Genomic DNA, 21,067 nt, shown 5'->3' on the forward strand with positions numbered 1-21,067 from the left:
GTTGGGCTTTTAAAGCAGGGCCAGGCCAATAATCCCCAACTATATCTCACTAGTGTATATGAGTGTGTTCTCTGCACTGATTAATTAAAAGTAGAGTCTGCAATCCATCTGTTTCCATCACAAGAATGGTGAAAATGGTTGTTTTAAACAGTAATAAAAACTGTCCATAGGTGCAGCCATTGCTAAATATAACATATTTATCTCCATACTTCTTCTTCTACTGAAAATCCAATGAAAACTGTGATTCTTCGAATAAATGAAAATGGTAATGAATGCATTTTTAAATTTAAAAAGAAAATATTTTATTGCTGCACAATACACAAAGCAGATGAATGATTTAAGACATTTAACAGAAATAAGTAACAGAGAACATCCCAAAATATAAACCCATAATAAAACAATGTCCAAGATTTGGAACATTTAAAAAAAAAATTGAAAATCTGCATGAAACAGTTGTTATCATTTTTATACCAAGATCTCCCAAAAGCAATTCTCTAGAAATAAACAATTAAAATGTTTATGAACAGTATACATTAAGTAGTAAGTAGTACTAGGTTAATTATTTTATCAGACACCAAAACTTAACATTTTTATCCCACATCTACCCATGTAAGCAAAAAATGATTACAATTCTAATTCTCAATTCTAATAAACATTTTAAGGTACATACAAGCAAATATTCCACAAAATTCCAAAATATTCCAAATCCCGGAAGAGGCACCATTTCCAGGGGGTACTGAGAAGCAAATAGAAGATCCTGCACAGACAACAGTTCCATGGAAACACCTGTTTCTGAGATATGCTGCTCGGTGGTGTAATTACTGCACAGTGGTGTAGAGTTTAGGCCTGTCTGGTTGAAGTTTCTGTGTTGTCTCCAGGGGCTTTTCATTTCCATCCAGAGTCTAAAGACCTGCATAAGGGCTGGATTGCATGTGTTTACTTGTCTGGACATGTGGAGTTATTGAGACTGATTAATCATTAATACATTTAAATTCTTAAGAACGTGGTCTCATCTAAGCATGGCACCTTTTTTCACATGGTTGCTGTGTCCTCTACATGACTTATTTTTGTCTTGTAGACAGATTCTCCTGATCCACCTGAGCTGTGGATCTCTGCAGCTCCTCCAGAGTGATCATGGGCCTCTTGGCTGCTTCTCTGACCTGTGCTCTCCTTGTTCGATCTGTCAGTTTTGGGTGGACCATGGCCATGTCTTGGTAGGTTTGTAGAATCAGTTGTAGAATACTTTTTCAGGTTCATTTTTTGAATGATGGATTGGGGATCAATACTCCTTGGGATGCTTAAAGCTTGAGATATGTTTTCATGACCTAACTCTGCTTTAAACTTCTTCTCCACAACTTTATCTCTGACCTGTCCGATGAGTGCCTTGGCCGTCATGTTGCTGTTTGTTCACTAGTGTTCTCTAACAATCCACTGAGGCCTTCAGAGAACAGCTGTATTTATACTGAGAATAACCTTCACAATGACGTGCTTCTTTGTGTGGGTCTATCACTTAAAATCTAAATAAAATCCATTTAAATTTGTGGTTGTAAGGTGACATGACGTAAAATAGGGGGAAAGCCACTGTAATAATGGATTGAGACATTAGTTTAATCATTTGTAATGATGAATAATGTTAATAGTTCATTGAGATGTTCTGTCATAAGTACTGTTAATTGATTTACCTTTATTGCAAAGTTTTACTCATGTGTCATATCATCACTTCAGGACAGGAAACTTGGAAGTCCTGAAGCTTGGATGTTCTTGGGCAGGACGAACAGCTAGTGTGAGGAATGCTCTTTTCTGGAGTATGGAAATGGTGAGGAGTATTTCTCATATTCAACCACTCAGATGATGATCCCGGTTCCAGCTGGTACCCGTTAATCAGAAGAATAAAAAATGGTCTTTGTGGAAATGGGTAATTGCAAAAAAGATAAAAAAAATTTTTATAAAAACATATCCCTGATCCCTTAACTGAAAAAAACTCTGTTGATTTGATTTCTATTTTATTTTCTTTTATTTTAGGTTAGACCATGCATGTTTTCCTAGAAAAGATGACTATTTTGGCTCATTTGAGAATTCTGTCACCTCTGATTTAACATTGGTGTAGGTCACGCCCTTGTAGATTCCCTTAGTAGGATACTCCAGGGTTGAGCCATTTCTGCAGGTAATTTGGACGGTGGCGGTGTAGGGGAGATTAAATGTGACTCGACCGATTGTGATGTCTACATCCATGAATTTCCCTGGAGGAACCTGAATAGTAAAAGACAGCTGCTCGGTTGTCTCCTCAGAATTCTCTAAACCATATGAGCTTTCAGTACCCAGAGTAAAACTGAATGCAGAGTTTACTTCCACAATACTCAGAATTGATGCCTTCACTTCCATGTTCAAAGACATTTCCATCTTGTTGGTCAACAACCAGGAGGACTTTTTAGTGATGTTCCTTGAAGTTTGTACTGTGTATTCTTGTGTTGTATTAGACTTGTTGTGGTAAGTTATGCATTTGATTTCTTCAAAAACAACCTTGGGTGTCTCCATAGAGAGTGTGGGATAATTCACATCCTTCATCACAGTAGACTCGATGTAGTTAATGAATATGAAAGATAAGCAATTAATATCTTCCTTAGCTTTTCCAGAAATTCCCATGCAGATCCCAGAACCAACATCTATTGGGTATTCTGTCTTCAGGCCCCAGTCTGTCATCTGTACAAAGAACTCTCGAGATTTGTTGGTCTTGAATTTGATGGCACCTGCACGTGTTCCAGCTCCATTTCCCCAGAGTGAGAGAGAGTCAAAAAACTCTCCATCTTCAAATTTGAATTTTTGGGGATTCCCACTAGGATCACCACACTGCATGGAGCGGCCATCGGTAAGCCAGACCTTAATGGCTTTGATCTGCCAGCCACCAACCCACACCCATATCTGTTTCAGCATGGCTCCATTTCCAAGTCCATTCAATGTAAATTGATCACCTTCATTTGCACCAACGGGAAAAACTAGGGTTGACATGTTCTTGCTATTAATGTAGACCTTTAAAAGAAATAAAAATACAATGTTAATTTCTGTTTATGTGCATTTTCACATGTACCTTCTTTGAACTGCTCAGTGTAAACAGTTTAGTTTCAAGTGGTTAGTTTGAACTGTTCAGTTAATTTACGGACTAAATTAACGAACACAGCATGAGTTAATGAGACACAGTGTGAGTTAGTGAGGCACAGTGTGAGTTAGTGAGGCACAGTGTGAGTTAGTGAGGCACAGTGCGAGTTAACGAGACACAGCGCGAGTTAACGAGACACAGTGTGAGTTAGTGAGACACAGTGTGAGTTAGTGAGGCACAGTGTGAGTTAGTGAGACACAGTGTGAGTTAGTGAGGCACAGCGTGAGTGAGTGAGGCACAGCGTGAGTTAGCGAGATACAGCGTGAGTTAGCGAGATACAGCGTGAGTTAGCGAGATACAGCGGGAGTTAGCGAGATACAGTGTGAGTTAGTGAGGCACAGCGTGATTTAACGAGACACAGTGTGAGTTAACAAGACACAGTGTGAGTTAGTGAGGCACAGTGTGAGTTAGTGAGGCACAGTGTGAGTTAGTGAGGCACAGTGCGAGTTAACCTCTTAACACGCCCTGGCCAGAAAAATATGATATTTAATATCTGGCTGTGTTTATGAATAGTTATAGGTTCAATATAGACACCCAATATACCATTTTAAAGCTTAGAATCTCTGCTTTTCAGTTATATAGCCTATTTAGCTGTATCTCCTTTCAGAAAATAAACATTTAGGGCGAAATATGCCTTGGTTATGAAAATATTAAATCATAATTTTCATATTTCCGTTTATCGGACGTCCATATTTGATCGAATGCGGACATGTTATACACCATTCGAACCGTCTGGCTCCGTTTTAGTGTAGGATGTACGGTCCCTGAATTAGAGCTGAAAGAGCGCGTTGCAGCGCGTGTTCAGAGTTGAAAAATGCACAGGTTTGGTCCTGTAGTTACCTACAGTCACTCCCCCCACCCCCCCAACACCCATCAGCGCGTCCCCCACTCTCTTACCTTCAAAACGAGTCCACACGCAAGAAAATCCATCAATCCAGTCTCCTATAATCCACAGTTATATCCACCCCGCGCGAGGAATAATGTGAGACGGAATCTTAACTTTAATTACGAATTAAAAGCATTTTATTCGACGCTGCTCCGATTCTGGCCCACAGCCAGACAGGGCGGAGCCTACTGGACATGACGGTATGAGAATGAGGTCTCTCAGCCAATCAGGTGGCGAGCTCGGCCAGCTGAAAGGCTAGGGAAGAGAGATGCTTGGCCATAGATACTTTCTCTAATAGATTTCCACTCAGCAGAACAACCGCTCTTAAAGAGACACTGCGGATTTCTGTTTGTATATGAGTAGACCACACAAAAACCCAGAGTTTACTGCAAAATGAGTTATAAAAGTGGTATTTTTTATTCTTATAAAGTTTCCAGTCATTTGGAGAAAGAAAAGACCATTACTGGTTCAAATCACTATAACTTCTAACCAGTAATAGGTAGCAGTTTAAAATTTTATATGATGATTGTAAACACATTATAGTAAAATATAGAGTTGTCAAAACCCTTCATCCATATAAATAGTTCATTTTATGTGTCTGAAAATAAAAAAAAATAATAGAAAATCTGAAAAGCGCCTAAAAATTTTCCTGGTTTTTACCATATATTGGCCATTACATGTTCAATTGAATAATTAAAATGCCTTAAATGAATTGTGTAAAGGCTTCTAAGTAATATTAATTCATAGAATTGACTCTAAATAATTTAATATTGGAGTGATAAGCCTTCAAATGTGAGTATGTAATTTCAGGCGGAAAATGGTAAAAATAGGCTTGGAGCATAAGAGGTTAACGAGACACAGCGCGAGTTAACGAGACACAGTGTGAGTTAGTGAGACACAGTGTGAGTTAGTGAGGCACAGCGTGAGTGAGTGAGGCACAGCGTGAGTTAGCGAGATACAGCGGGAGTTAGCGAGACACAGCTTGAGTTAGTGAGGCACAGCGTGATTTAACGAGACACAGTGTGAGTTAACGAGACACAGTGTGAGTTAGTGAGGCACAGCGTGAGTTAGCGAGACACAGCGTGAGTTAGCGAGACACAGTGTGAGATAGTGAGGCACAGCGTGAGTTAACGAGACACAGTGTGAGTTAGTGAGGCACAGCGTGAGTTAGCGAGACACAGCGTGAATTAGTGAGGTACAGAGCGAGTTAACGAGACACAGTTTGAGTTAGTGAGGCACAGTGTGAGTTAACGAGACACAGCGCAAGGTAACGAGACACACCCTGGGTTAGCGAGACACAGCATGAGTTAGCGAAACACAGTTCGGGTTAGCAACACACAGCGCGAGTAAACGAGACACAGCGTGAGTTAGTGAGGCACAGCGTGAGTTAGCGAGACACAGTGTGAGTTAGTGAGACACAGTGTGAGATAGTGAGGCACAGCGAGTTAGCGAGAGGGAGTTCTCCTCAACTTGTAGTCTAAGTTAGAGAATAAACTCACAATTTAACACTTTCACACATTTTTGTTTAAAGCCAGGTTTTTGAACTCCAAGTATTTGCTGTGTAGTAGCTTTCCAGCCCAGAGGTCGTTGAACACAATTGCAGAACAGTTGATCTTAAAGCAGGTAAACCCAAGAAGAAATTATAAGGAGATAGAGAGCCCAAAAACAAGAACAGGTGGAAAATAAAGTCACACCGAGTGCGACAGAGAGACAGGGGACCATTTTATTTATTTATTTTTTCGTTATCGTTCATCATAGTTCAAACAACCTCACGGGCCAGATGTTTCATGCTTGCGGGCCACATCTACCTATTGCCAACCCCTGTTCTACGTAAAGCCCAGTAGGTACTGCTTATTCTTATTTGATTTGCCTTTTTATTACTATAGCTAACAGTTCATATACATCAACATTTAACATTTATATTTATTTAAGGTATACTGACTTAATGCCCTGCTGCCTACATCCTGCATCCTTGTCTCAGAATCCAGCCTGAGTATGAAGAATTTCTTGAATGTTAGAAACAGCCCGTTGATTTATATGAACTGTTACCTATACCTATATATAACGCTAACCAGTACCTACTTGAATTTTCCTACAGGCATAATAACTAGCAAAAAGATAGCAAAAAAATTAAACAGAAGCAAACGAGAGATTCCAGAAGCTTCTGCACCAAAATCCACAGAAAATCCACAAAAACACAAAAACTAAAGCACAGATCAAAATCCAAACTGAAATAATACTTGCAATGAATAATACAGTAAGTATATTTATATATATATATATATATATATATATATATATATATTTGCTATATTTTGTTCTTTCTTTGAATTTGCAACATACACTTTTTAGTTTGTTTAACACTTTTAAGTTACTACATGATTCCTTATGTGTTCCTTCATAGTCTGGATCACTTTACCATTCATTTCCTATGTAGGTTAAAAAAAAACATTGAATGAAGAAGTGTGCTCGAATTTTTGACTGGTTCTGTATGTAAATCTGTAAACCTGGTAGTTTAAAGTATGCTATATCTTGCAGTATACACTGTATGTTATATATAGTCTTTATATTTGAACACAAGCAATTCTATCCATTGCTCCATTTTGGAGCAATGGAACTGTGATCTCTGCAAAGATGGTGCTCCATCAAATACTTAGTATGGAGGGAGTGCACTATCAATCATCAGCTCCACTCGTGCTCATTGAAAGAATTAAACTCACTACTGAATTTTATTTTTATGATACAGAGCAGATTGAGAACAGTGTTCCGGAGCACTCTCTTCACATCTCTAGGAAAAGCTTATGCTGATGTTCATGTTTAATTCTCACTAAACTCCTCCAAGATACAGTTTAATTAAATACGTGCTAAATAGAACTAAACCAGCCCGCATAAAACCAGGCGGAAACGCGTATGGTCTCTAGCGCACTCTAGAGTCTATTAGGGACAGGTCTGGACTGCAGGCAGGCCAGTCGACGACCCGTACGCACTTCTTCCACAGCCATGCCTTTGTAATGTTTGCATCTTGTGGTTTAGCATTGTCTTGTTAAAAAAATGTGTAGACATCACTTTAAAATATGTGGTCTTGAAGGCAACATATACCTCAATCTGTGTGCTTTTTGCATTAATGCTGCATCACAGAAATGTACACATCACCTTAACTTTTTTTAATTTGTGAATTGTGTCCAGTGTTTCCTTGTTCCTTAAGCATGAGCAGAAATAAATTAAAATGGAAATGGAGTAAAATGAGAACATGTCACTACATGCATGAGCACAAAAATAACAATTTGCAGTACTTCAGCTGCAAGTTACTGTTTACAAAATAAGAGCGTGAAAAATATAGTATTGGACTCTACATATGTTCTCGTATATAGAGTTTAAACTTCAGAACATCATTCCTGTGATGAGTTTAAGTTTAAGGAAATGCTGCAGCATAAAGTTTCACTAAGAATATTTCCTCATAATTCCCATTTGTTTCAGTTTGTTTCAGTTTTAAAGTAGAGCTACAGAAATAAATTACACAGTTATTTATCTTTCAGTTAAAAAATATGCTTCCGCGTAAAATTTCATTAACAATATTTCCTCATAATTCACATGTTTTTATAAGTCATGCTTTGTGTTGAGTTTGTTCAGTAATAACTGCTAAATAAACCTTTGATGGAACTTTTCCTACAACTGAGCCTATTCCTTTGTACAGAAAGCACTTCAACTCTGGGATGATGGTGGGTTTTCTTACATTAGCTGCTCGCTTCAGGTCCTTTCACAATTTTCATTAGATTGAATGTCAGGATTTGTACTTGGCCCCATTCCAAAACATTACTTTATTCTTCCTGTACGACTTGTGTGCTTAAGGTCTTTGTCTTGCTGCATGACCCACCTTCTCCTGAGATTTAGTTGATGGACAGATGTCCTGATATTTTCCTTTAGAATATATCTCTGATATAATTCAGAATTTATGGTTCCGTCAGTGAAGGCAAGCCGTCCTGGCCCTGATGCAGAAAAACAAGCCCAAACCATGATACTACCACCACCATGTTTCACAGATGGGATAAGGTTCTTATGTTGGAATGCAGTGTTTCCTTTATCCAAACATAAAGCTCTAGTTTGGTCATCTGTCCACAAAACATTTTTCCAATACACTTCTGGCTTGTCTACATAATCTTTAGCAAACTGCATACAAGGAACATTGTTAATTTTGGAGAGCAGTGGCTTTCTTCTTGCAACCCTGCCATGCACACTGTTGTTGTTCAGTGTTCTCCAGATAATGAACTCATGAACATTAACATCAGTCAATGTGATAGATGGATGGAGCTGAATGGAGAGCACTCTGCATTGGTCTATCAGTTAAAGTCTTAATCAATACATTTAAGTTTTTTGTTGTAAGGTGACAGAAAGTTCAAGGGGTATGAATACTTTTGCAAGCCACTGTACAATCCATACATTTTACTGATTATAGTGTGTTTTTTTTTAACCACATCAGTAATTAATTCACTCTTGTTCTCCTGTTTATGAAAATCCTAGTCTCTAGAATTTAATATTGTATTTGCTGATTTCTCATATAGGGCGAGTATGTATTAACTGATACAAAAACATATATTTAAATGTTACTTAAGTATATTTAAAATAGTTCCATTTTAGTACAGTTAAGTACACTTAGCACAATTTAATTAAGACTTAACATACTATGTTTATACAATTAAATATAATAAGTACAAAACGTTGTTCCATTTTAGTGATCTTTAAATATACTGATTAATAATAAAGTGGCCACAAGAACACTTTAGTGCACTATAGCATAATAATGCTCAGTATACTTTAATCTACTTTTTCCACTAGGGTTGACTAATGGAGGTGACCAGAAAAACAGCTCATTTTTAAAAGCAAAGTGACAATGCCAAGTTAGCCGGCTGGTTAATTTGCACAGTGCAATTGGACTATTGTCTACTAAGATAGCTGTGAATTTACATATTAAACACTTCATTATAACACCATATCATCAGAACATTTGCCCCGCATGTAGCAATCTTCATTATTCTTACACTATCTCGTAATCAAAGAAAACGGTGATGTTCAGGAGAAGAATGGACACAGAATAAAACGTACAGGGTTCTCAACATATTTATTTACCACAGCTTGTGACTGAGGCAAGCTTTTGAAAAGCCTATTTCTTCTGGCTATTGAAAACCTCAGCTAAGACATGAAATACCAAATTCTCATAAGGGTGAACTAAACTTAATGCATTGCATACTGTGTATAAACAGTATAAACAGGATTTAACACTAATCTGGTTTAGTTTGCATTATTGCATTATTGTTACTTTATATTAGTTTATAAAAGTCTATAGAATGTAGAGAATATCCTGCACACTGAATTACAGTCATATGAAAAAGTTTGGGCACCCCTATTAATCTTAATCATTTTTAGTTCTAAATATGTGTCCCTGTGGTCTTCCATTTCCTTACTATGTTCCTCACAGTGGAAACTGACAGGTTAAATCTCTGAGACAACTTTTTGTATCCTTCCCCTGAACAACTATGTTGAACAATCTTTGTTTTTAGATCATTTGAGAGTTGTTTTGATGAGCCCATGATGCCATTCTTCAGAGGAGATTCAAATAGGAGAACAACTTGCAATTGGCCACCTTAAATACCTTTTCTCATGATTGGATACACCTGGCTATGAAGTTCAAAGATCAATGAGGTTACCAAACCTTCAGTAAGTCAGTAAAAAGTAGTTAGGAGTATTCAAATCAATAAAATGATAAGGGTGCCCATACTTTTGCACCGGTCAAATTTTGGTTTAATGCATATTGCACATTTTCTGTTAGTACAATAAACCTCATTTCAATCCTGAAATATTACTGTGTCCATCAGTTATTAGATATATCAAACTGAAGTGGCTGTTGCAAAAACCCAAATATTTACAACTAAAAATGATTAAGATTAATAGGGGTGGCCAAACTTTTTCATATGACTGTATTGTAAATTATTATTATTATTTTTTTTCAATTCTTGGGCCACTCTTATTTAATTTATATATGATTCCTCTGGGTGAAATCATGCGTGACTATGGGATATCTTACCACAGCTATGCAGATGACACTCAGATCTACATGGCCCTCTGCCCAAACAATTTCGGTCCCATTGACTCACTGTGTAAATGCCTTGAGCAGATAAATAAATGGATGGGACAGAACTTTCTGCAATTAAATAAAGATAAAACAGAGATTATTTTATTTGGGAATAGTAATGAGAGGCACAGACTAGCTGCCTATCTGGATTCAAAAAGCCTAAAATCTAAAGAACTAGTGCGTAATCTTGGTGTACAAATGGACTCTGATCTCACTTTTAACAGTCACGTCAAAGCCGTCACCAAATCAGCATTTTATCACCTAAAGAACATAAATAAGATCAGAGATTTTCTGTCTAAAGCAGACCTGGAGAAACTCATCCACGCCTTTATTTCTAGTAGGATTGATTACTGTAATGGACTCCTAACTGGACTCCCAAAAAAGACCATCAAACAGCTTCAGCTGATTCAGAATTCAGCAGCCAGAGTTCTGACTAGGAGTAAAAGAAGGGAGCACATCACCCCCATCCTTAAATCCCTACTCTGGATACCAGTATGTTACAGAATAGACTTTAAGGTTCTGTTACTGGTCTATAAATGTCTTAATGGTGCAGGACCAGCATATTTATCTGATGTGCTCCAGCAGTACGAGCCGAGCAGAACTCTCAGATCATCAGGAACTGCTCAGTTAGAGCTGCCTAAAGTAAAAACTAAACACGGAGAGGCAGCGTTTAGCGTTTAGCTACTACGCTGCTCTTAAATGGAACCAGTTAACAGAGAGCATTAGAAGAGCCCCAACAATAAACATGTTTAAATCCAGACTGAAAACCTACATGTTTGATCAGGCCTTTAGCTCAGCTTAAAACACTGCAGCTCCGCCCACTTTTATTCTGTAACGGCACTTTTATATTATGTTTTATAATAGTAACAGAGAACATGTCACTACATGCACGAGCACAGAAATAACAATTTGCAGTACTTCAGGTGCAAGTTGCTGTTTACAAAATAAGAGCGTGAAAAATATAGTATTGGACTCTACATATGTTCTCTTATATAGAGTTTAAACTTCAGAACATCATTCCTGTGATGAGTTTAAGTTTAAGGAAATGCTGCAGCACAAAGTTTCACTAACAATATTTCCTCATAATTCACATTTGTTTCAGTTTGTTTCAGTTTTAAAGTAGAGCTATGGAAATAAATCACACAGTTATTTATCTTTCAGTTAAAAAATATGCTTCCGCGTAAAATTTCATTAACAATATTTCCTCATAATTCACATGTTTTTACGAGTCATGCTTCATGTTGGGTTTGTTCAGTAATAACTGCTAAATAAACTTCTGAAGGAACTTTTCCTACAACTAAGCCTATTCCTTTGTACAGAAAGCACTTCAACTCTGGGATGATGGTGGGTTTTCTTACATTAGCTGCTCGCTTCAGGTCCTTTCACAATTTTCATTAGATTGAATGTCAGGATTTTTACTTGGCCCCATTCCAAAACATTACTTCATTCTTCCTGTACGACTTGTGTGCTTAAGGTCTTTGTCTTGCTGCATGACCCACCTTCTCCTGAGATTTAGTTGATGGACAGATGTCCTGATATTTTCCTTTAGAATATATCTCTGATATAATTCAGAATTTATGGTTCCGTCAGTGAAGGCAAGCCGTCCTGGCCCTGATGCAGAAAAACAAGCCCAAACCATGATACTACCACCACCATGTTTCACAGATGGGATAAGGTTCTTATGTTGGAATGCAGTGTTTCCTTTATCCAAACATAAAGCTCTAGTTTGGTCATCTGTCCACAAAACATTTTACCAATACACTTCTGGCTTGTCTACATGATCTTTAGCAAACTGCATACAAGGAACATTGTTAATTTTGGAGAGCAGTGGCTTTCTTCTTGCAACCCTGCCATGCACACTGTTGTTGTTCAGTGTTCTCCAGATAATGGACTCATGAACATTAACATCAGTCAATGTGATAGATGGATGGAGCTGAATGGAGAGCACTCTGCATTGGTCTATCAATTAAAGTCTTAAACAATACATTTAAGTTTTTTGTTGTAAGGTGACAGAAAGTTCAAGGGGTATGAATACTTTTGCAAGCCACTGTACAATCCATACATTTTACTGATTATAGTGTGTTTTTTTTTAACCACATCAGTAATTAATTCACTCTTGTTCTCCTGTTTATGAAAATCCTAGTCTCTAGAATTTAATATTGTATTTGCTGATTTCTCATATAGGGCGAGTATGTATTAACTGATACAAAAACATATATTTAAATGTTACTTAAGTATATTTAAAATAGTTCCATTTTAGTACAGTTAAGTACACTTAGCACAATTTAATTAAGACTTAACATACTATGTTTATACAATTAAATATAATAAGTACAAAACGTTGTTCCATTTTAGTGATCTTTAAATATACTGATTAATAAAGTGGCTACAAAAACACTTTAGTGCACTATAGCATAATAATGCTCAGTATACTTTAATCTACTTTTTTCCACTAGGGTTGACTAATGGAGGTGACCAGAAAAACAGCTCATTTTTAAAAGCAAAGTGACAATGCCAAGTTAGCCGGCTGGTTAATTTGCACAGTGCAATTGGACTATTGTCTACTAAGATAGCTGTGAATTTACATATTAAACACTTCATTATAACACCATATCATCAGAACATTTGCCCCGCATGTAGCAATCTTCATTATTCTTACACAATCTCGTAATCAAAGAAAACGGTGATGTTCAGGAGAAGAATGGACACAGAATAAAACGTATAGGGTTCTCAACATATTTATTTTTCAAGCTTTTGAAAAGCCTATTTCTTCTGGCTATTGAAAACCTCAGCTAAGACATGAAATACCAAATTCTCATAAGGGTGAACTAAACTTAATGCATTGCATACTGTGTATAAACAGTATAAACAGGATTTAACACTAATCTGGTTTAGTTTGCATTATTGCATTATTGTTACTTTATATTAGTTTATAAAAGTCTATAGAATGTAGAGAATATCCTGCACACTGAATTACAGTCATATGAAAAAGTTTGGGCACCCCTATTAATCTTAATCATTTTTAGTTCTAAATATGTGTCCCTGTGGTCTTCCATTTCCTTACTATGTTCCTCACAGTGGAAACTGACAGGTTAAATCTCTGAGACAACTTTTTGTATCCTTCCCCTGAACAACTATGTTGAACAATCTTTGTTTTTAGATCATTTGAGAGTTGTTTTGATGAGCCCATGATGCCATTCTTCAGAGGAGATTCAAACAGGAGGACAACTTGCAATTGGCCACCTTAAATACCTTTTCTCATGATTGGATACACCTGGCTATGAAGTTCAAAGATCAATGAGGTTACCAAACCTTCAGTAAGTCAGTAAAAAGTAGTTAGGAGTATTCAAATCAATAAAATGATAAGGGTGCCCATACTTTTGCACCGGTCAAATTTTGGTTTAATGCATATTGCACATTTTCTGTTAGTACAATAAACCTCATTTCAATCCTGAAATATTACTGTGTCCATCAGTTATTACATATATCAAACTGAAATGGCTGTTGCAAACACCCAAATATTTACAACTAAAAATGATTAAGATTAATAGGGGTGCCTAAACTTTTTCATATGACTGTATTGTAAATTTTTTTTTTTTTTTTTTTTTTTTTTTTTTCAATTCTTGGGCCACTCTTATTTAATTTATATATGATTCCTCTGGGTGAAATCATGCGTGACTATGGGATATCTTACCACAGCTATGCAGATGACACTCAGATCTACATGGCCCTCTGCCCAAACAATTTCGGTCCCATTGACTCACTGTGTAAATGCCTTGAGCAGATAAATAAATGGATGGGACAGAACTTTCTGCAATTAAATAAAGATAAAACAGAGATTATTTTATTTGGGAATAGTAATGAGAGGCACAGACTAGCTGCCTATCTGGATTCAAAAAGCCTAAAATCTAAAGAACTAGTGCGTAATCTTGGTGTACAAATGGACTCTGATCTCACTTTTAACAGTCACGTCAAAGCCGTCACCAAATCAGCATTTTATCACCTAAAGAACATAAATAAGATCAAAGATTTTCTGTCTAAAGCAGACCTGGAGAAACTCATCCACGCCTTTATTTCTAGTAGGATTGATTACTGTAATGGACTCCTAACTGGACTCCCAAAAAAGACCATCAAACAGCTTCAGCTGATTCAGAATTCAGCAGCCAGAGTTCTGACTAGGAGTAAAAGAAGGGAGCACATCACCCCCATCCTTAAATCCCTACTCTGGATACCAGTATGTTACAGAATAGACTTTAAGGTTCTGTTACTGGTCTATAAATGTCTTAATGGTGCAGGACCAGCATATTTATCTGATGTGCTCCAGCAGTATGAGCCGAGCAGAACTCTCAGATCATCAGGAACTGCTCAGTTAGAGCTGCCTAAAGTAAAAACTAAACACGGAGAGGCAGCGTTTAGCTACTACGCTGCTCTTAAATGGAACCAGTTAACAGAGAGCATTAGAAGAGCCCCAACAATAAACATGTTTAAATCCAGACTGAAAACCTACATGTTTGATCAGGCCTTTAGCTCAGCTTAAAACACTGCAGCTCCGCCCACTTTTATTCTGTAACGGCACTTTTATATTATGTTTTATAATAGTAACAGAGAACATGTCACTACATGCACGAGCACAGAAATAACAATTTGCAGTACTTCAGGTGCAAGTTGCTGTTTACAAAATAAGAGCGTGAAAAATATAGTATTGGACTCTACATATGTTCTCTTATATAGAGTTTAAACTTCAGAACATCATTCCTGTGGTGAGTTTAAGTTTAAGGAAATGCTGCAGCATAAAGTTTCACTAACAATATTTCCTCATAATTCACATTTGTTTCAGTTTGTTTCAGTTTTAAAGTAGAGCTACGGAAATAAATCACACAGTTATTTATCTTTCAGTTTAAAAATATGCTTCAGCGTAAATTTCATTAACAATATTTCCTCATAATTCACATGTTTTTATAAGTCATGCTTTGTGTTGAGTTTGTTCAGTAATAACTGCTAAATAAACTTCTGAAGGAACTTTTCCTACAACTAAGCCTATTCCTTTGTACAGAAAGCACTTCAACTCTGGGATGATGGTGGGTTTTCTTACATTAGCTGCTCGCTTCAGGTCCTTTCACAATTTTCATTAGATTGAATGTCAGGATTTTTACTTGGCCCCATTCCAAAACATTACTTTATTCTTCCAGTACGACTTGTGTGCTTAAGGTCTTTGTCTTGCTGCATGACCCACCTTCTCTTGAGATTTAGTTGATGGACAGATGTCCTGATATTTTCCTTTAGAATATATCTCTGATATAATTCAGAATTTATGGTTCCGTCAGTGAAGGCAAGCCGTCCTGGCCCTGATGCAGAAAAACAAGCCCAAACCATGATACTACCACCACCATGTTTCACAGATGGGATAAGGTTCTTATGTTGGAATGCAGTGTTTCCTTTATCCAAACATAAAGCTCTAGTTTGGTCATCTGTCCAAAAAAACATTTTACCAATACACTTCTGGCTTGTCTACATGATCTTTAGCAAACTGCAGACAAGGAACATTGTTAATTTTGGAGAGCAGTGGCTTTCTTCTTGCAACCCTGCCATGCACACTGTTGTTGTTCAGTGTTCTCCAGATAATGGACTCATGAACATTAACATCAGTCAATGTGATAGATGGATGGAGCTGAATGGAGAGCACTCTGCATTGGTCTATCAGTTAAAGTCTTAAACAATACATTTAAGTTTTTTGTTGTAAGGTGACAGAAAGTTCAAGGGGTATGAATACTTTTGCAAGCCACTGTACAATCCATACATTTTACTGATTATAGTGTGTTTTTTTTAAACCACATCAGTAATTAATTCACTCTTGTTCTCCTGTTTATGAAAATCCTAGTCTCTAGAATTTAATATTGTATTTGCTGATTTCTCATATAGGGCGAGTATGTATTAACTGATACAAAAACATATATTTAAATGTTACTTAAGTATATTTAAAATAGTTCCATTTTAGTACAGTTAAGTACACTTAGCACAATTTAATTAAGACTTAACATACTATGTTTATACAATTAAATATAATAAGTACAAAACGTTGTTCCATTTTAGTGATCTTTAAATATACTGATTAATAAAGTGGCTACAAAAACACTTTAGTGCACTATAGCATAATAATGCTCAGTATACTTTAATCTACTTTTTTTCACTAGGGTTGACTAATGGAGGTGACCAGAAAAACAGCTCATTTTTAAAAGCAAAGTGACAATGCCAAGTTAGCCGGCTGATTAATTTGCACAGTGCAATTGGACTATTGTCTACTAAGATAGCTGTGAATTTACATATTAAACACTTCATTATAACACCAGAACATTTCAAATCATCAGAACATTTGCCCCGCATGTAGCAATCTTCATTATTCTTACACAATCTCGTAATCAAAGAAAACAGTGATGTTCAGGAGAAGAATGGACACAGAATAAAACGTATAGGGTTCTCAACATATTTATTTTTCAAGCTTTTGAAAAGCCTATTTCTTCTGGCTATTGAAAACCTCAGCTAAGACATGAAATACCAAATTCTCATAAGGGTGAACTAAACTTAATGCATTGCATACTGTGTATAAACAGTATAAACAGGATTTAACACTAATCTGGTTTAGTTTGCATTATTGCATTATTGTTACTTTATATTAGTTTATAAAAGTCTATAGAATGTAGAGAATATCCTGCACACTGAATTACAGTCATATGAAAAAGTTTGGGCACCCCTATTAATCTTAATCATTTTTAGTTCTAAATATGTGTCCCTGTGGTCTTCCATTTCCTTACTATGTTCCTCACAGTGGAAACTGACAGGTTAAATCTCTGAGACAACTTTTTGTATCCTTCCCCTGAACAACTATGTTGAACAATCTTTGTTTTTAGATCATTTGAGAGTTGTTTTGATGAGCCCATGATGCCACTCTTCAGAGGAGATTCAAATAGGAGAACAACTTGCAATTGGCCACCTTAAATACCTTTTCTCATGATTGGATACACCTGGCTATGAAGTTCAAAGCTCAATGAGGTTACCAAACCTTCAGTAAGTCAGTAAAAAGTAGTTAGGAGTATTCAAATCAATAAAATGATAAGGGTGCCCATACTTTTGCACCGGTCAAATTTTGGTTTAATGCATATTGCACATTTTCTGTTAGTACAATAAACCTCATTTCAATCCTGAAATATTACTGTGTTCATCAGTTATTAGATATATCAAACTGAAGTGGCTGAAACACCCAAATATTTACAACTAAAAATGATTAAGATTAATAGGGGTGCCTAAACTTTTTCATATGACTGTATTGTAAATGTACAGTAATGTGTATTATTTTGGAGAGGACCATTTTTGGTATTTTTCAAACTGTATAAAACCAAAAAAACCCTAGAGAAGCAGACTCAGTAAACATTGCCTAAACAATATCTTAAAACACTAATTTTCAATAAAGATTATAACTTAATGCATGTTTTTATTAATTTACTTCTCATTTCAAATATGATTGATGATGATTCTATTATTGTTTGATATGATTTTCCCCTCTTCTTATTTCCCATGGTTTGAATAATCTTTAAATTACTGCCTGTTATTGTTGATCTTATGCAGTAATTAAAAATCATTGATTTAATGTATCGTATTTGTATTATTTTGCTTGTTTTATAATTTTCTGTAATGTATTTTATATTTAAGCTTTTCATTATTAGTTTATAAGAGTTTATAAACGTCTACAGAATGAGGAGAATATCCTGTACAGTGAAATACTGTAAATATAACAGTTCCTACAGTCAGTGATAAAGCTGTATACAGACTCTGCTGCACTGATGAGGGTAAACGCTGTATTCAGTGACGTCTCACCTCAGCCAGTGAGGGTCTTTCCCTCCAGATGGTGAGAGACGTCAGACCCCGTCTACAACACAGCCCACCATCTTTAACCATCACTAATCACCCATTCAGCTCTGCAGCTTCTGTTCTTCACTCATTCTGAATGTGGGAAACTCCATTACTGCATTACTGCCAGAACAATAAGAACAGCAGTACAACTGTTACCATACTAACAATAAAAACACACACCGAGCTCCACAAAACTCCTCCTGAACTTCTGTAGAACAACACACTGAACACAGAGCTCTGATCATACAGCCTATAACACTGTAATAAACATCTAAACATCTAAAATACTGCAGGAAAATCTGACTCACGCTCAGTTAAAGGGGTTTATTGAAATAGTGAATTATAGGGAAACTTTTACCAGCTGGAAATGTTTTAAATACAAACAAATTAAAACAATTCTTGTAACAAAAACTACATAAAACAGGCTTTTTATTTCCTAATTTAATATCCACAACCACTAACTCTTACTTACACATGTCTGGTAAATGTGAAAGAATAAGATTTCTATATGGGCAACACTTTACCATACCGATAAATAAATTTACAGTACTTACAACAGTAATAAACACTGTTAAATGGTTAAGTAAGGTCTAACTAATGCTTGTTGTAATATTGTAAAGTGTTGTTTTGCTAAAATATATTAAATTATTTATTTAATTTAAAAATAAATGAATGTAATATTATATACATAATTAAAATTAAAATGTTATAACATGATATTCCCTGTGTTTCTGTTTACAGAGGTCTCACTGCTATAAGAACACATGGAAATGTGTTCATTTGCATATTTTATAACTTGACAGTGGAGTACTGTATGGTAACGTAATATACTGTGTATGTATTTACTATGAGGGGCTATATATTTATTATTTATCATTTAATTTACTTTTACACCTGCATTAATAAGGATAGAATTATCTCAATGTTTGATTTGATTTGATTTTATTAGTTTGAGACGTGGTTGTTTTTACCATTTAATTTATAACCAGAACTGGAATTTTTTATTTAAATTTTTCTAAATGAAATGGTTTTGTTTGAAAACAGACACATCAAATCAAATTAAATTATTTTTTTATTCTCAGTTCACATTAACAAAGGTGTAAAAGTTCCACTATTTTAAAGTTTGGCAACAGAAAATGAGAAAACGTTCTCAGGTGCAACCAAATCCCTTCAACACACAACATTTAACACTAGAAATTGTTAGTATAGTGAAGAAAAAAAACACTACAACTGTTTATTTTATTATTTATTATAACAAAGTCTTAAAGAACAGTAATTTAAACACAATAGCCGACCAATCTGAGGAGCTGAAGGTTGTTTTAGTGGTTTTAGGATCCCGTAATGTTAAAGTATCATTAATGAAAGGTCAACGTGTGTCGCTCCCCCTTTTTAAACATCCTCTGAATGTTCTCTGCTTCTAAAGACTCATTAGCATGAGAATAGACACACGTCTATTGTTCTTCATCCTCTCTTACAATGAGGAGAGTGTGGGAAAGCTCGGGAGCAGGAATCACACTCAGAGCTCATTAATATTCTGATCTCCACCAGCTACTAAATATTTTGTGCACACAGGAGAATAGACACACTTATGCAGATTAGGACATCAGGCTGGACCTCACTAGAGTGATCGTTAACAGTTTCGCTGGTGTAATTAGATTAATCATTCATTAAACCGTTTTACATCTGACAGTAGAAACATATTAAGACTGAAATGCCAGTTTTAAAGCATTCAGATTAATGCAGCCAATATTTAATGATCAATAAATAGAGGATGAACAGTGTTGATCAAGTGAATGTAGCATATTATTTAAGGTTAAATTTATAGAATAAATGTTTCCACTGGTCCATGTCAGATTCTTATGAGCTTAGAGAAGTCAGCGCCACTTCTGGACTCTTATGGACACTTCTGGACTTCTAAGAGGTATTTGTGAAAGTAGCTCCGCTAGCTGAATGGGGGTTTTAATATTAATATTTTAATATTTAACCTCCCCCAGACGTTATTAATGTAGAACCTAAAATTGGGCCTTATTTTTAGTATACAGTATGTTTCGGACTATAAAGAACACCAGATTATAAGACTAGTTCTGTGGTTAGCGGCTAATGCTAATGCTGCTGCACCCAGCTTTAGTGCTGGAGAAACTTCATTGAAAAAATACAGTATTTGTTCTGTCTCCTCTGTTGTCAATGGTGCCAATACTAGAAAAATGATCCTTCTGACCACTATAATAGTTTCTACTTGTCCATTCAAAATACCTATGAGCTCAGAGAATTCAACACCACTTCTGGACATGGTTAACATAAGACTTCTAAGAGGTATTTGTAAATGTAGCTCCACTAGCTGAATGGGGTATTATAATAATTTAACCTCCCACAGATATTATTAGTGTAGAACCCAAGATTGAACCTTGTTTTCAGGACATATGTTGTGTCTCCTCTGTTGTGTATCAACACATTCCAATACTAGAAAACTGATTCTTCTGACCAAATAAATAGTTTCTATTGGTTCATCAAAGATTCCTCAACGCCTCTTCTAGACATGGTTAAAATAAGTCTTCTAAGTGGAATTCGTGAATTAACTCAGTTGAGAATGTAATTTCAGGATAAATGTTGCTTCTAATCTGTTGCTCAGCTAAAATATGGTGCAGCAATGTCAACAAGATCTAAAAAACTCAACTAGCTCCTTCCAGATAAGAGTGGTGACCCCTGCTTTAAAGGGTCATCACCATTCACCAGATTTAAACAAACAAAACATCAGCCAAAGCTATGCATGATGCCTCATTAGAAAGTAAGTAGTGATGACAGACCCAAATCAGGTCCACACGTGTACACAGTAATGGGCGTGTGCTTTGCTGTAACATTGGTACCAACATCAGGCACCAATCTGCTCTCTTTAAAGGGTCACCACTTTCCCAGAATCACCCACACAGTGATCTAAACCCCTCACCATCACCCCCACCACCCTCCACCTGCTCCCCCGAACAGAAGATCACTGAGC

The 21,067-nt window shown here is 36.1% G+C and overlaps 1 protein-coding gene across 1 annotated transcript in view; it reads right to left on the bottom strand.

Moving 5' to 3' along the window:
* Window positions 1–3,021, bottom strand: part of LOC125787364 (aerolysin-like protein) — a 14,892-nt gene extending 11,871 nt beyond the window's left edge. The window contains exon 1 of the mRNA XM_049471454.1: window positions 1,983–3,021. Coding sequence (XP_049327411.1) covers window positions 2,056–3,006 — 951 coding nt within the window. The 5' untranslated portion in view covers window positions 3,007–3,021 and the 3' untranslated portion in view covers window positions 1,983–2,055. The remainder of the gene's footprint in view (window positions 1–1,982) is intronic.
* Between the last annotated feature and the right edge of the window lie 18,046 nt (window positions 3,022–21,067).

The sequence above is a fragment of the Astyanax mexicanus genome, chromosome 24 (assembly GCF_023375975.1).
Source record: "Astyanax mexicanus isolate ESR-SI-001 chromosome 24, AstMex3_surface, whole genome shotgun sequence".
NCBI classification, from domain to species: domain Eukaryota; kingdom Metazoa; phylum Chordata; class Actinopteri; order Characiformes; family Acestrorhamphidae; genus Astyanax; species Astyanax mexicanus.